The sequence below is a fragment of the Labeo rohita genome, chromosome 21 (genome assembly GCF_022985175.1).
Source record: "Labeo rohita strain BAU-BD-2019 chromosome 21, IGBB_LRoh.1.0, whole genome shotgun sequence".
Lineage (NCBI taxonomy): Eukaryota > Metazoa > Chordata > Actinopteri > Cypriniformes > Cyprinidae > Labeo > Labeo rohita.
Genome location: NC_066889.1, coordinates 30,242,306 through 30,259,046, shown reverse-complemented (window position 1 = coordinate 30,259,046; position 16,741 = coordinate 30,242,306). Strand labels below are relative to the sequence as shown.

General features: G+C 34.0%; 2 protein-coding genes across 4 annotated transcripts; both read left to right on the top strand.

The window, feature by feature from the left end:
* Positions 1–11: 11 nt before the first annotated feature.
* On the top strand, positions 12–9,797 carry c21h18orf54 (chromosome 21 C18orf54 homolog). 3 transcript variants are annotated; one of them, XM_051092906.1, is made up of 8 exons: positions 12–153; positions 2,054–2,337; positions 3,303–4,031; positions 5,304–5,457; positions 5,640–5,706; positions 5,786–5,968; positions 7,742–7,788; positions 9,412–9,797. In XM_051092906.1, the coding sequence occupies exons 2-8, from the start codon at positions 2,076–2,078 to the stop codon at positions 9,533–9,535; spliced, it is 1,566 nt and encodes a 521-aa protein (XP_050948863.1). In that variant the 5' UTR covers positions 12–153; positions 2,054–2,075; the 3' UTR covers positions 9,536–9,797. The 3 variants fall into 3 exon arrangements, with proteins under 3 accessions (XP_050948863.1, XP_050948862.1, XP_050948865.1); XM_051092905.1 differs by having other exon boundaries at positions 7,742–7,852; XM_051092908.1 differs by lacking the exon at positions 9,412–9,797 and adding an exon at positions 8,685–8,792 and having other exon boundaries at positions 7,742–7,852.
* Positions 9,798–10,495: 698 nt separating this feature from the next.
* On the top strand, positions 10,496–13,437 carry LOC127152331 (vitelline membrane outer layer protein 1-like). The gene is made up of 4 exons (XM_051092936.1): positions 10,496–10,711; positions 10,952–11,070; positions 11,194–11,307; positions 13,213–13,437. Exons 1-4 carry the CDS (start codon positions 10,505–10,507, stop codon positions 13,388–13,390), a joined length of 618 nt encoding a protein of 205 aa, XP_050948893.1. The 5' UTR covers positions 10,496–10,504; the 3' UTR covers positions 13,391–13,437.
* The last annotated feature ends 3,304 nt before the right edge of the window (positions 13,438–16,741 follow it).

Sequence of the window (16,741 nt, the reverse complement as noted above, 5' to 3'; positions counted from 1 at the left end):
ACATGCGCAGATCCGCTGGCGGTTGTCTGAGTGATTTGAGTTTTGTGTTGGATGTTTAGCAGACGTGTGTTTGTCCGGATTCATTAAAATCAGATTTACTTTAATTTGTCCTTACTGTCGCTTTCAGTTGGTGATCCGCAGTGGATTCATCTGGTGAGTTTCTGTTTCTGTAAATTGAGCTGTGATGCAGGAAAGCGAAAGTTAAAACCGATTCAAAACATCCGCAGATCAGATCGTGTTTATTTATCAGACTGTCATGATCATTAAACACATTAAACTTATTATTCTACATTAATAAATGCTTTCACTTCTATTTCCAGAGGAAATTATGGAACAGAAACCAAAACAACCTGAAACTCCTGTCAAACATATGAACTTAAAAGCTGAAAACCGTAAAACTAGGTTTTACTAGTCTTACTAAACTATTAAATCCAGGGGCCAGTTGCATAAACTTAGCCTCTATGTTAAGACAGCGTCTTAAGTACTAGTCTGATAAACTAGCAGTTAACCAAAGAGTAATCAGTCTTATTTTTTGGATCCAGCTTGAACTAATCTACATTTTTCTGTAACTGAATATAAAACATTAGGACCAGACATAAAGAAAAATTTGGCTGACTTACTTTTTAAGACTGGTCTAACCCCTTTATGCAACCGGCCCCTGGTTAACATTAGTTAATGCAATCTTTTCAGATGCCACAGACACCAAAATATGATAATCTCATTCTAAATAAAAAAAAATTAAATAAATAAAAAGTATTATTTTAGATAGATACAGATATGTGTAGCATAAAAATGTTTCTTTTCATTTTTTAATTATTATAATTAATCTAGATTATTGGTTGAAAATGATTTCATTAATAATATAATTTTTATTTAATAATTTTATCACTATTTTTTCATTGTTAAAAATATCATTCAACTTTTATACATGCTTTTTACTACTTGACAATTATTTTTAATTACTACTATTTTTATTATTTAATTATTTTTATTATTAACTGTTATATATTTTTTCTTTTCATTTTTTAATTATTATAATTAATCTAGATTATTGGTTGAAAATGATTTCATTAATAATATAATTTTTATTATTTAATAATTTTATTACTATTTTTTTCATAGTTAAAAATTTTATACATGCTTTCATTGGTTGACAATTGTTTTTTATTATTTAAATATTTTTTATTATTACTATTGTTTTCATAATTACAAATGTCATGCAACTTTTATACATGCTCTTTATTACTTGACAATTATTTTTAATTACTACTATTTTTATTATTTAATTATTTTTATTATTAACTGTTATATATTTTTTCTTTTCATTTTTTAATTATTATACTTAATTTAGATTTGGTTGAAAATGATTTCATTAATAATATAATTTTTATTTAATAATTTTATTACTATTTTTTAATAGTTAAAAATTGTATACATGCTTTCATTGGTTGACAATTATTTTTTATTATTTAAATATTTTTTTTATTATTTAATTATTTTTTATTATTAACTTATTTTTTCTTTTTAATTATTATAATTAATTTAGTTTTTTTTATAATTAATTTTATTAATAATATTTGTACTATTTAATAATTGTATTACTATTTTTTCATTGTTAGAAATGTTATACATGCTTTCATTGGTTGACAATTATTTTTAATTATTACTATTTTTATTATTACATTTTTTTCACAATTAAAAATGTCATGCAACTTTTATACATGCTTTTTATTACTTGACAATTATTTTTAATTACTACTATTTTTATTATTTAATTATTTTTCATTAACTGATATTATTTTTAATAGCTAGTAGAAATATTGTGGAACTTTTATACATGCTTTGCTTTCATTGGTTGACAATTATTTTTAATGATTACTATTTTTTATTATTTAATTTTTTATTATTATTTTTTAATAGCTAGTAGAAATGTCATGCAACTTTAATACATGCTTTCATTGGTCAGAATGTGTGAGAACCCTGAATTACAATATGCATAATTTAATAATGTGTGTTTATGAAATATTAATGTAGGTCCATCTGTTATTTGCAGAGTGCTATGAGTCCAGTGTGTGATGATGGCGTCTGAAAACGGTCTGATGTCGCCTGAGTCGAGCGTCACGTCACTACTGGCCACATCAGGACACCTGCAGAGCTCTTTACATCCGGAGCCCGTCCCCACCATCAAATACAGGGACAAACACTACGTCTCTGCGTCAGAGGCGCTGGACGCCTACATCACTGATTTCCAGAGGAGTCTGCGGGACTCTGACACAACAACGGGGAAACTTGAGCTGCCCAAAGAGATTTCAAATCCTCATCCCAGAAACAGAGACGGTAAATCAGAAAGATTTAAATACAAGCGAGATATTCTAGGTTACATACAACATAATCTCTGAGACATGCTGTTTCAATTATTTTTATATTTATTTTTTTTTTTTTTTTTTTTCAATTTTAGTAATTTTATTGTAAAAGTAATTTTGTTGTCAGTTTTATTCTTTTTTGTTTTTGTGTATATATATCTATATAGTATAATATAGATTATACTTTTTTCATTTTTTTTTTTAGTACAAACAATATAATAAGTAGAAAATAAGAAATCTTGCCTTGGCAAACAGACATAATCTGACATAAAATAAGAAATAATATATTAAAAATATATATATTTCTAAAAAAAAAAAAAAACTAAAAAGTTTTTAAAATTTAATTTGAGTTTTATGTTATTCCAAGTAATGAAAAAATATTTTTCATTAGGGTTAACTATAATAACCCTGAGCAACACAGTGTTTAGCATAATTAATATACAATTTATGATTTATTTACACTGTATTATTATTATTATTTAATATTTTGAATTATGATTATTTTTATATTTTCCACTTTCATTTTATTTTAAAGTTTTAGTAATTTTGTTGTTTTTGTCATTTTCATTAGTGTTTAGTTTTAGTAATCATAGTACTTTAACTTATATAATAGTACTTAAACTAAAATGCTGACTTGGCAACTAACTAAAATTATATAAATTTAGGTATTTCAATAGCATATATTATTTAAATGAATGAAAATTTATATTAATAGTTTTAAATATTTTATATTTATATATATATATATATATATATATATATATATACACGCACACATTTACACATTTAAAAAATATATTTTTATTATTTGAATAATTATTTTTTTATTAAAATAATCAATTTTTATATTAGTTTTAACACCAAAACTGAACTGACTGAGCCTGTTCTCTTAATTTCATGCATAACGTTGTGTGTTTTTATTCGCTTTGTCGTGTGCAGTACTGAAGACGAGTTTGACGGATGGAGAGCTGAACTTCTTGAACATTCCCGTCCGGAAAAGAGACTCGGATCGGCTCAGTATGACCACCGACGACCTCCTGGCTCTCCCAAATGACGGCTCTCTCCCCGTGACCCGCACCTCGGCCCTCCTCTCCCGCTCTGGGAGCTTTCCCTTGGGACTGAGCTTTAACTCCAGCTCCCGGTCACACTCTCGGCCCGTTATGGCTCACAAACGCTCCACACGGCGTCCCGTCCCACCATCCCTCCCTGTGGACAATTTACTGATGGCTGGTTTGCAATCACACCATCAGACTCCTCCTCCCAACGTCCTGCAAGCCAATCGGACGCTTCCAACTGACACGCCCAGATCCGGTTTTCTCCCGCGCTGGATGACCAGCCAGAAATCCGAAATGGATTTTTCCGGGGTGACCAGCGTTCCTGAGCTGAAGTATCCGGTGTGGCTGAAACAGTGTGAAGAATCTTCAGACGGCCAGCAGAGCGACCGTCCCCTTCCTCCCAGAGTTCCCTCATGGATTGGAGAACTGGAGGAGTCCAGTGGAGAACGGCAGTCGGACACTAAAGGTCAGCGAGATGTCAAAGGTCACGTAGGAGAGCAGTTTGGATCCCAGTCCATCGGTCAGTGCAGTCTGAGAGATCTGCGTTTACAGTTTGAACAGAAACTTCAGGCAGCGAAGACAGGACAGATTCATGAAGGACAACCTTTCAAAGGTTTGCTGGTTTAAACAAACAATAACAGTTAATTTTCAAAGGGATATTTTATCCAAAAATGGAAATTAAATTATGTTAAAGTATTATGTATTGTATTATGTATTGTATTATGTATTAGTATATATCTTATATACCTTCATGTGGTGCTATTGTAGTATTTAGTAATATACTATTATGGTATATTTTATTATTTAACAATTTATCAGTATTTTCTTATTTAATAATTCATATATTCATCATTTAATATTTGTATTTTAGTTTTTATTATTTTTTTCTATTTTCTGTCAATTGTTATTTTAGTTTTTGTAATTAGTACTTTTTTTCTATTCAGTTTTTTATTTCAGTTTTAGTAATTTGGTTCTTCAGCTTAAACTAAATGAAAATTAGAAATTGGAATAAGTTTTTTTAATGTTTTACTCTGAGTATTTTATTAGTATTTTCTTTTTAATAATATAATAATATATTTAACATTTTTATTTATTAATAGTTTGAATTAGTTTTTATTTTGATATTTTTGTTTTTGTCCATTCATTTAATTTTTGGCTTCATTTTAGTTTTAGCTGTGAGTTTTTGTTGGTTTTAATAAATATTTTATTTAATACATATTTTACAAAATGTTTTATGTTTTTAGTTTAATTCAGTAATTTAGTCATATTTTTCTGTTTAATATAATAATTTATTTATTTAATTTTTCCCCAAATATTTCCACTATTCAGTTTATTTAAAATGTTAAGTTGGCAACAGACTGAAATAAGTTTATGTTTTACTTTTGAGTATGTTTTATTAATATTTTCTATGTAACATTATAATTAATATATTTAACATTCTTATTTATTAATATTTTGAATTAGTTTTTGTTTTTATATTTTTCTTTTTGTCCATTAATTTTTTTTGTCAATTGGTTTTAATAAATACTTTATTTAATGAATATTATTTTTCTTTTTAAATATTTTTTATTTTGTATTTTATTTCAGTAACTCATTAATATGTTTCTGTTTAATATTATAATTTATATGTTTAATATTTTTATTTACTTTGAATATTTACCTTTTTTCATTTATTTAAAATTTAGTTTAAGTTTTAGCTTTGTGGTTTTTATTGATTATTAATAGTTTTTACTTTTTTAAATTAATTTTTATTTTAATAATTTTAACACCCCCCAAAAAAAAATTGTTATAATTTTGTTACTTTTTTTAATATTATTATAAGTTTGTATGAGTTTTATATTTTTAAAACCCTCATTAGTCTCCTGTCACGTTTCTCTCTGTTCAGATGATAAGATTGGTTCTTTGATCTTAAGAGCCGAGCAGATGTTAAACTCGCCTTCTCTTGGTCTCTATGAGCCGGTGAAGGAGCACAACAATTCAGGAGATACGGAGGACGCTCTGGACGCAGACCGATCCTGGGACAATCCACCTGTGACGTTGTAAGTGATAGATATGGATGATATTTTCACATTGAATTGGCAAAAAATGTCCTTGCTTCTTAAAAGCAGTGTTAAGGTCATGGGATTGATTCTCAGGGAAAGCATGAATGAAAGCAGTGTAAACTACTTTGAATAAAAGCATTTAGTAAATGTAAACATAAAATGTGTCCTACCGTCTGTAGTAAATCTCCAGTTCCAGTGGGTGGCGCTGATGAGCCTCCAGGGCCTGAAGAACTTCAGAGGAGCAAGGTACAGTATGTGACAGTCATCATGTCTTCTGCTGATTTATACTCAGTGCTCTTCAGTGTAAATCTGTGTCTGTCTCTAGTCTGCAGCTTCCTGTTCATCAGGATACAGCAGCAGGAAGCATCCGGGTCCGGTGGAGGCGCTCAAACACATGCTCTTCCGCCTACAGGCCGTCGAACACAAGATCAGCCAATCAAATGCGTCCAATGACGTCAAAACCGCTGCAACTTCAGCCGCACAGCTGGAAAGGGACACACCAGAGCCGGTGAATGGAAGACCTGTGTTGCTCCCGTTATAAATGACAGTGCTGTCAGTTTCATTGATTATGCTGATCTAGTTTATCACATTGTGGCAAATTCTGTTAATAAGAATGGTAGAAGAATGGCTTGTTTATATATATATATATATATATATATTTTATGTTATTTATAAATGAGCAATATTATTAGAACTTTTTTGTACAGAGGTGCAACAGCAAACTATGGAAATTTGTTTCCACCACAGGAAAAAATGATAAATAGTGAAAAAAATAAAAATAAAATTATAAAATTATAAACAGGGATCCTACACCTTGGTTGACTTCAAATTCAAGGACCTTTTAAGGACTTTCCAGGTCCAATACCTTCAAATTCAAGGACTTAATGTGGGGACACACTTCAAGTGAGAGCAAGGTTACATCATGTTACCTTTCAAGATACACTGTTACAGTTTTCAGGTGTCAAACACTACTATGCAAAAAGCATTTTACTAGAACTTCACAGCCAATTTTAGGTACCACTGTAGTAATCTCGTGCACACATGAACATCACTTTCAAGGATGTGTATCTATGTATGACTATTTTCAAAAAAAAGAAATTCAGATTCACAAACTTTCAAGGATTTCAAGGACCCGTGTATAAAGTAATAGTGACTTTTTTTTTAGTATAAATCAGACTTTTTATTTGTGATTCTGAGATAAAAATCCATATTTTGAGAAGAAAAAGTTGCACAGGGTTTCTGCAGGTTTCATGAGGGTAAATTTAAGATTTTTAAGACCCTTTTAAAACCAACTTAAGAATATTTAAGGGGAAAAAAATCAAAGGGAAACAATACAGCAGTTTGTTCTCTAAGCATAGTTCGTGTTTTACTTTCACTTTCAATTTAGCAGCAATTTTGCGTCTAGCAAATGTTTGTTTGTAGTTCATTTGAGTTTTACCTCTTCACTTTCCTTCGGTTTTAAGTAGCTTGTAAAGCATTGTGTGCATTTTACTTAATTACAGGTATTAGCATAACAAACTATTATTAACAAAATGAATAATAATACACCACATTATATGCCTAATATAAAATAATAACTTACACAAAATTTAAATAGGTATACAAAACTGAAAATCAGCAAACACTATGAAAACAAATAAGAAAGCTTGGAAGCACGGCATAAGTACAGCAAATAACCGGCAAAATAAAACAAAATTACACAGTTTAAATAAATAGAAATCAGAAAACACTCTGGAACCAAATAAATATGAAACTTCCACTATCACCTTAGATAAAGGGCAGAAGTCAACAGGCTTTTCAAAATCCAAAATATTTTTAAAATAGGCGCTTTCGCATTTCATTTTGAAACTCTTCTGCCATAAATTCGGAATTGTGAGATTTCTAAGTTCTGACTTTTTTTTTTCACAGAACTGCAAGAAGAAAAAGTTAGATATAAACTTAAATGGTCTGAGAAAAAAAGGTCACAATTACCTTTTCTTTAATTTTTAATTCTGTGGCAGAAAGAAGATTCCACAGAGAACGGCGGAAAATGTAATATTATTATCGTCATGTCATTCGATTTAGTTTCTTTCTTCTGTGAAACACAAAATGAGATGTTTTGCAGAATGTTCATCTTTCCAAGCTATAAAATAACAAAGGTATTTCCATACTAGATACAATATATTCCTCTGAATTTAAGTGTGTTCATCATACAAAGCAGATCTTTGCTGTTGGTTTTTGTATGTGATGCGACCGGCCAAACATTTGATTTATGATTGCATTTTTTGTTGTTTTTCCTCAGGTTCCTCAGCAGGAAACAGACCTGGGGAATGTGGAGTCATTAGAGAGGTCAGGAGGCTCATGTGACCTCAGTGAAGCAGCATTGATCACATTTAACTCTCTGGGGTCTGAGGTGATTTTGGGGCCCTTTAGATGTTTTGACATGCCCTGACATTTATGACCCTGGACCACAAAACCAGTCTTAAGTCGCTGGGGTATATTTGTAGCAATAGCCAAAAATACATTGTATGGGTCAAAATTATTGATTGTTCTTTTATGGCAAAAAACATTAGGAAATTAAATAAAGTTCATGTTCCATTAAGATATTCTGTAAAATTCCTACTGTAAACATATCAAAACTTAATTTTTGATTAGCAATATGCATTGAACTTAATTTGAACAACTTTAAAGGTGATTTTCTCAATATTTTGATTTTTTTTTGCACCCTCAGATTCCAGATTTTCAAATAGTTGTATCTCGGATAAATATAGTCCTATCTTAACAAACCATATATCAATGGAAAGCGTATTTATTCAGCTTTCAGGTGAAGTATAAATCTCAATTTCAAAAAATTGACACTTATGACTGGTTTTGTGGTCCAGGGTCACATCTGTGCTTATTTCAGCTACTTATAACACACTACTGGGCAACATATAATTTTTTTGTATTCAGCACAAACGGTGCTACAATAATATGTGAGCAAGATGGATGTACATGTTTGCATTTTTTAGAAAAAAAAAAGATTATGCGCGGTTAGTAAGTTTTGGGAAAATAAATGTAGCTGAAATAAGGCCATAAAACCCATACTGAATAGTCCTGAACAAGGCTTTTGAGTGATCACTCTCGTAGGCTAGAATATTTACTATTACATATTTTTAAAACAATATGTTGATGTAAATTTTCTAAGACATGTTTTGTGATTGAAGCCGTATGCGAGGGACTGACAATGGCCATTGAATATTTAGTGATTCACACCTGAGAGACAAAAGGCCGTCCCCTAATGGCCCGTCAGTGTGACTGTCAGTATGAGGCAGGTAACAAAGAAGGTGAGGAGAGTAAGATAATGGGGGGTTTTGGTCATTTACAACACAATATAATTAAAACATTAAAACATTAAAACAATAATGGTCAAAGATTGTTATTATACTCACTGACCTAACCACAGAGATGTGAAAAGACCTTGTGTCATTCCTGATATTTAAGTGTTTGCTGCTTCTTTCCATGGATTCAAGATAAAAAAAAAAAACAGTCACAGAGCTTATTTTACCATAGAAAATCGGTGAAGAATAACATCTGATGTTGGTACAGCGCTCTCAGAGAAAGCAGTAAAAATGAGCAAGATTCATCAGCTGTGCAGGTATCAGATCACTAAAAACAAAAAACAAAAACACCTCTGAGCATGTTAATATCAGAAGAATCTGTATATAACGATCTTGTAGTCACAGATTCAGGCATACTTTGTGCTATGTAAAAAGACATTTTATATCAGAGAAACAAATGATCGTTTAGCACCTTATAAAATTCTATTTGGGAACAGAGTATTAATAATAAACATGATCTAGACATTCTTAGACTCCTAGCATTCATCGTGTTACAGTGTAACATAAAAACACGCCGGCGTGACCGTCGACCCCCGGGAGTTAATGAACTCAAGCTGCTTCAGTGTTGTTAATCTTGTATCTGTTTTCTCAGAGCTCTTCATCACCTGGACAGACTGAAAACACTTGTGGACGACATGAACGTGAGGAAGGCCAGAGCAGAGCATGATGGGACAGCTGATATCACAGACTGGGCCAGAATTAATAAATGCTTGTGAAACAGAAATCACAGATGTGTGATTGATCAAATTATCTTAAAAAGCTGATTACTGCTTTACAGACTGTTTTTCTTTAAAACCTCATTTAAGATAAAAAATGTAAATAAACTATAAAGTAAAGCTGTTTCAAAGGGCACATGCGTTTACCAGCATGTAATCTAATCATTCAGTGTTTGTCTAAAGTGTGTTTACATGTAGGTCATTTAGTTTTGTATTGTTGTTTTGATCACTGACTGGATCAATAATATATGAGAACACTAATTCTTAGCCAACTGATGTGCTGTGTGTATTTATTTTACTTCATGCAAATTATTCAGAAAATACTTCTATATCATGTGCACCTCAAAAGAAAAGATTAATACGGGTTTGGACCCACATGAGGGAGACTAAATTATGACCGAATGCTGATTTTTAGTGAATCATTTGCTTTTTTGCAATCACTCTTGTTTAAGCAAACACCTGCCATTTATTCTCCAATGCAGTGCATGCTTAACATTTCACTCATTGAAAATATAAAATCAAACAAGCAACTCTTTAGCAACTTCAGCAAAACATTTTGCAGGGACATTAATGGTTAAGGGGAAAAAAAGAAAGAGCTTTATTACCAAGTGTGTTTACACAGACAAGTTAAATGATGCACTATATACAGAAGTCAAGTATAGAAAAGAAAGATAAGATATGTTATTTAGAAGTGTGCAGATTTAAGATAAGCATGCAGGTATTTTGCAGAATCAGTGTTTGTGTTTAATGCTTGCTCAGGCTTCTGATTGGCTAGAACCAGATATCACAATACTGACAAAGGGTCTAAATGCATTCTGAAGCAGCTCTGACAGACCACAGGCACTTCAGAAAGGTGTCCTGTTCTGGATCTGAAGAAACTGTTCTGCTGGCTCTGGTTCAGTTTGAATCTACAAACCAAACAGAATTTATTTCATCAGTATTTTAATCCATCAGGTCAGAGCTGCAGCAATGCATCACTTTATTTCCATGATGTTTTCACTGCTAGTCTTCACTGGGCTGCAGGTGAGTGTTGAGTCCGCAGGAATTCGTTTTGTGCGGAGCATCGACAGACATTACAGATCGGAGCTGAAGGTGCCGAACGGAGGAGGATGGGGGTCGTGGGGTCAAAGGCAAATGTGTCCGATCGGAACGTACGCCGCAGGGTTCAGTGTAAAGGTAAGATAACAATTGACTTAATTGCTCAAAAGAGAAAGCTGGTGACTGAGGACTGAAGGTTTAACCCTTTAGAAAAAAATACACTGGTTGCTGCTAGTGATTAAATTCCCTATCTTTAGTAGACATCCGAAATGTGTGATGTTGTTGTACCTCCAGGAACACTGGAGGTTAGAGTTAAGATCACTCTTTTTTCGCTTTCTCATTTGTCTTAGCGTTGCTGATTTTTGTTTTGTTGTTAAGGTGGAAGATCCTGTTGGTGATGGAGACGATACTGCACTCAACGGGATTCGCCTTCACTGCATTAAAGGCTCATCACAATCCTATCACGACTACTCCTCAGTTCAGTCAGATGTAGGCAGGTAATGGGCTCAGTCTAACAAGTAACAATGCAGCAGGACTGCGGCTATTAAGACTTGTTACATTAAGAGTCACAGACAAAAATGATGAGTGGTTTGATCAATCAAACTGTGTTTTTCCTTCAGCTGGGGTCGGTGGACAGATATCAAATGGTGTTCTTCTGGATACTTGACTGCTTTTCAGCTGAGAGTCGAAAGATCTCAAGGAAACGGTGATGACACGGCCGCAAACAACATCAAGTGAGTATGCGCTTTTGTGTAACCTCATTTGCTGCTCTTGGTCAAACATAACCAGTCTTTCGCAAATTGCAAATGAGACTCATTACATTAAGAGTAAATCACTCATTATTATGCCTTATTATCATCACCAAATCTTTTTTTGGAAATGATTCGCATTTGCAACTTAAAAAAAAAAATATTCATTTGACAGTGATATTTTTGCTGAGATCTATATAAAAAAATACATGTTATGATTTAAAAATGTGCCCTTTGTTCCCTCTTGTTTTGCAAAACACGTGAAAAAATCCACTATCGCGCATCCCTAGGGATGTAACGATTACCGGCTTAGTGTTAGAGCGATACATTATGATAAAATTTCCCACGGTTAGTATTAGAGCCCTGCATTTCAGCCCGAGCCCGATGGGCCCCGACATTTCTTTACGCCCCTAGGGCCGAGCTTCGGGCCAATTTTCACGTCACATTTCAGACGCGGGCGTTTCCTTATTTTTATATTTTATACATCCACCAATTATGGTGCTAAAAAAATCGCGCTGGTGGAAACAACAGGAGACTTCGCTTTCAGTTTCTAGACCGGCTCGGGAAGGCGTTTAGTGTCTCCATCAGCCGCAGCGAAAGCGCACGTAACAGGCTAAAGCTCGCAGCAAAGCACCTGCAAAAATTATTACCATGTCTCGGGGAAAAAAAGTAAGGCGATTGTTTAATTATTTATTAATAAACTAGTGTTTTCTGAGTCAGTGTCGCAGGGATAAAATTGCCGATCCTGACTTGCCATCTCTTCTTTGGACGCGCCTTTAGAGAGAAAAGCATATTTACAGATTACACAATGAAAGAGTTTTCGATTTGTTTAATTTCGTTAAGTAATAATTAAAAGTTTTCTATAGAAACATTTATCATGTCTGTGAGGTGTATATTTGCTGAGTTTTGGTTAATTTTTGTGAAGCGCTCCTGTTGAGGCGACTGAAAGCGCATCATGTTCGTTTTCTTTATTTTATAAAAGCACCATTTGCAGCATTTTGTTGATATTGTGAGTGCACACAAATAAAAGTAGACTCTTTACTGTTCCGAATGATGTATTACTCTTACCTTTATGAGCAAAAATGATGGAATATTTTAAATTGTTTCCACTGAAAAAAATGCAAGTGATCGTGCTGGCGCCTCCATGTCCTGTCTTCAGCTTACTCTGGCACAAAAGATTGAATATGCGCCTGATAGTGTTTAAACTAACATTGTTTTATGCTTGAACTGTTTATTTTAGACAAGACGTGATGATTTGAGAAGGCAAAATTGATCAACACACTATGATCATTTCGTCTTCATTTAACTACGTCTTCATTTAACGAACAAAACAATGCTTCAAACGTTTTTCTAAATGAATTTAGGCTAAAAAAGGCGAAACGAAATATAATCAGTTTGCCATTACATATAAAACTGAACTATTTTAGTAGCTGAAACAGTACACTGTAAAAAACTATTTGTTGAGTCAACTTAAAATAATTTGTAACCTGGCTGCCTTAAAATTTTAAGTTCAGTCAACTCAAAAAACTCAACTTGAAATGTTAAATTATACTAAGTGAAAACTTAGATATTTGAGTTGAATCAACTTAAAATTTTAAGGCAGCTGGGTTACTTACTCATCTGTTAAGTTTAGCAAACACAAATATCTAAGTTGTTACTTAGTACAACTTAACATTTCAAGTTGAATAAACATTTTAGTTGACTGTACTTAAAATTTTAAGGCAGCAGGGTAACATTATTTTAAGCTGACTCAACAAATTGTGTTTTTTATTTTTTACAGTGAAGCAAAACTGCATCACAGATATTACGTGTGCGCCCTTGTTTTGTTAGTACAGAAATGGATATATGAAACAACATCTTCTAATGTTGTCGCACCCAAATTTCTTCCAGGTTCCAATGCAGTCAAGGGACTTTACAGGGTGACGGCACAGGCTGGGGCGATTGGGGCGACTGGAGTCAAACATGTGAAGGAAAAGGGATTTGTGGTATCAGCACGCGGATAGAAGCGCCACAAGGACGAGGAGACGACACCGCTCTCAATGACGTGATCATGTACTGCTGCAATTAAGATGATGCGATCTCAATCAAACACTCGGATCTCAGAGCTGTTTGTAAGATCTCAGTGATGTTAGTGCTGGCTCATCTGAGTTTGACTTTTCTTTCAGTAACTGTAAAGCTGTCAACCTGCTTTTTTCTGAGGGTGTAATTATATCATGACATCTATTAAAATATTATTTCAGCTTCAAATGACATTAGTGTTTGTCTGTTGATTAATGTGCTTCTTTGTTGACCTGATTGAAATCATTAACAATTCAATATTTCTTGCCATCTCTTCTTGTTCATTTTTATTTCTCACGACTGACTCATCAAAAAATGAAGAAATGCACATTTCCATTCACTTTAATTTAAGCTCAAAGCATGAGAAGAGTCTTTACAATAAATAATTATTTTTTTTCTGTGAACCCATTAAATTTCAAAATAAAAAACCCATTAAATAAAAATTGCCCAAAAGGAACAAAGTACTAAACTGATCAAGTCCAAACTGCTGTTAAAAACATTACAATAACGTACAAGTAATCCACCAGTCCATCAAATGAGGTATGACTGCCCTGTTGAAAAATCCTGCAAATGCTGGTTAGTTATGTTTTGAAGCATGGCTGCTGGCCTGAGCTGCTTTGAGCTGGTCATGTGCTGGTCCAGAGAAGGAGCTAGTTGCTGAGGACATGACCAGCTCAAAGCAGCTTAAACCAGCAGCCATACTTCAAAACACACCTAACCAGCAAATGCTGGATTTTTCAACAGGGTGACAGCTTGAGGATCCAATGGCATTACGAGGTTTAGTCACAAGATCTTTTGAACTGGTTAAATATCTGTATAACCCACAGACAACGTTGACCAAAATTTAAATTTTAAAAATTTGATTTAAAAATGTTGATAATTTGGAAATTTTCCACGCCACACCTGACAAACCTAAACACTGCTCTAAAGAAAAATAAATCTGAATCTGTTCACCACACAAAGGTGATGTTTAATGTGTTATTGATGACAATTTGTTTAGTTTTTTTTTTTTTAATGTAGCAGGAAACCAAAGAAACTGACCTAGGGAATGTGGAGTCATTAGAGAGGTCAGGAGGGTCATGTGATTTCATTTCTTGAATTCAAGCTGGTTCAATGTGGTTAATCTTGTATCTGTTTTCTCAGAGCTCTTCATCACTGGACAGCCTGAAAACATTAGTGGACGACATGAATGTGAGGAAGGCAAGAGCAGAGCATGATGGGACAGACTGTACAGACACTCCTGCAGCTGACAGACCAATTTGGAGTAGACATCACAGTGACGTCACCTGCAGCTGCGCACGCATAGTGGATGCAAAAAAAAAAACAAACAACAGTGGTAACAAGTGGAGGTAAATCGTATGGAATAAAAGAAACAAAAAAATACTTTTCTGCCTTGTGATGTCAACATTGAAATGCAAATAATTTGCAAATACTGTCATCAAAGACACCATTTGAAGCTAAATGCAGATGTTTAAACGGACATACTATGGATGAAAACTGCTATGATTTCTCTACTTTTAAAGCATAAATTTAATTTAAACAATAGGTGTACATAATATTCACATATGCTGTTCATAGGGGAAATATTACAAAATATTATTTAAACCTATTACTATTAAACTTTTTCATAACATTTATTTATTTTATATCACAATTCTGACTTTTTTTTCTCACAAATGCAAGTTTATTTAGTATATCAGTTTAAAAATGCAAGTTTACATCTTCTAATTCAGACTTTATAACTCAATTTAACTCAAACATAGTGAGGGAAAAAAGCCAGAAGTGTGGGATATGAAAAGAGACAATGATGAGTTGTTTAGCAAAATTAGATATAATCTTGGAATTGTGAGAATAAAGTCAGAATTTTAAAATATAAAATCAAATTTACCTTTTTTTATTGTTTTATTCCATGCCACTTGAAAACCAGCCAAAAAAATGTCATCCCTGTTTTGGATCTGTAAGACTATTCCACTATCTAAAGTCAATTTTGTTGAATAACAGCGCTCTTGCAGAGAACATTTTGAAAATGACATCTAATCAATATAATCTACAATCTTTTTAAATCTAACTATTGTGTAATTCTATAGCCGTAAAGGCTATTTCTGTGGGGTTTTCTGCAAACATAATTCACACACATCCTGAATGTTTACAAATCAATAATTGGTCTATATCACACACTGGAGAATCAATCAATACTTGTGTATCAGAAATCACAGACTGTTATGATCTTACAGACACAGCCACTTCATGGATCATTTTAGCTTAAAAAGCTGATTTCTGCTTTACAGAATCTATTTTTCTATAAAACCTCATGAAAGATAAATAAGAAAATAAATTATTAAATAAAGCTGTTGCAAAGAGCACATGCTTTTACTGGCAATGAGCAGCATTTGAGCCGATTAGCCAGTGTTTGTCTAAAGCAGGGGTGCTCAAACCTGGTCCTGGAGCAGAGTTCAGCTCCAACCCTGACCAAACACTTACAGACACCTGTCTGATAATTACAGACAGTATTTATTTTACTCTATGCAAAATTACTTTTATGGCAAGAAACCAAAACTGAACAAAACCAAGGGGGAGACAAGGACTAAACCAATACACTAGAAACAGAAGGGAAAAACACTAGGAAAAACAAGACAAAACAGAACAATCCTGACATTAGAGACTCTGGAGGACGCGCAGACTCTGGAGGGCGAGCAGACTCTGGAGGGCCTGTGTACATTGTCTCTGGAGGGCGCGCAGACTCTGGAGGGCCCGTGTACACTGTCTCTGGAGGGCGCGCAGACTCTGGAGGGCGCGCAGATTCTGGAGGGCGCGCAGACTCAGGGGGGGCGAGCTGGCCAGAGCTCCGGCTCTGGAGGGCCAGCTGGAGCCTTCCAGGGCAGCGCAGGCAACTGCATCACAACCTGGGACCTGGGGAGAGCAGGGATAGAGGAGGTGGACAGAAGAGAGGGAGAAGCAGAGAGCCCCCATAGGAGGCTCTACAGCCGGAGCTGACACCTCTGGGGGCATGGGTGTGGCTTCTCTGACAGATAAGGCCTCAGGGGCGGACTTGAGACCAGATAGGATCTCAATGGCAGACTTGTGTCCAGACGAGATCTTTGGCGTGGGCTTGTGATTAGACGTGACCTCGGGAGCTGACTTGTGAACAGAATTGACCTTAGGACCACAGTGTGCAGCCCACACACACCAAATGGCAACCGCCATTAAAGGAATAGCAGTAGTGGGTGGCAGGGTCTCTCTGCAGGCCATCATGATCGTGGGAGACGAGACATGGCGGGCTTCTGGGCTGTCAGACGAGACTTGACTTGGCTTATGAGGATTAAAGGTGACTTGACTTGATACAGGGAACGCAGCTGTCATT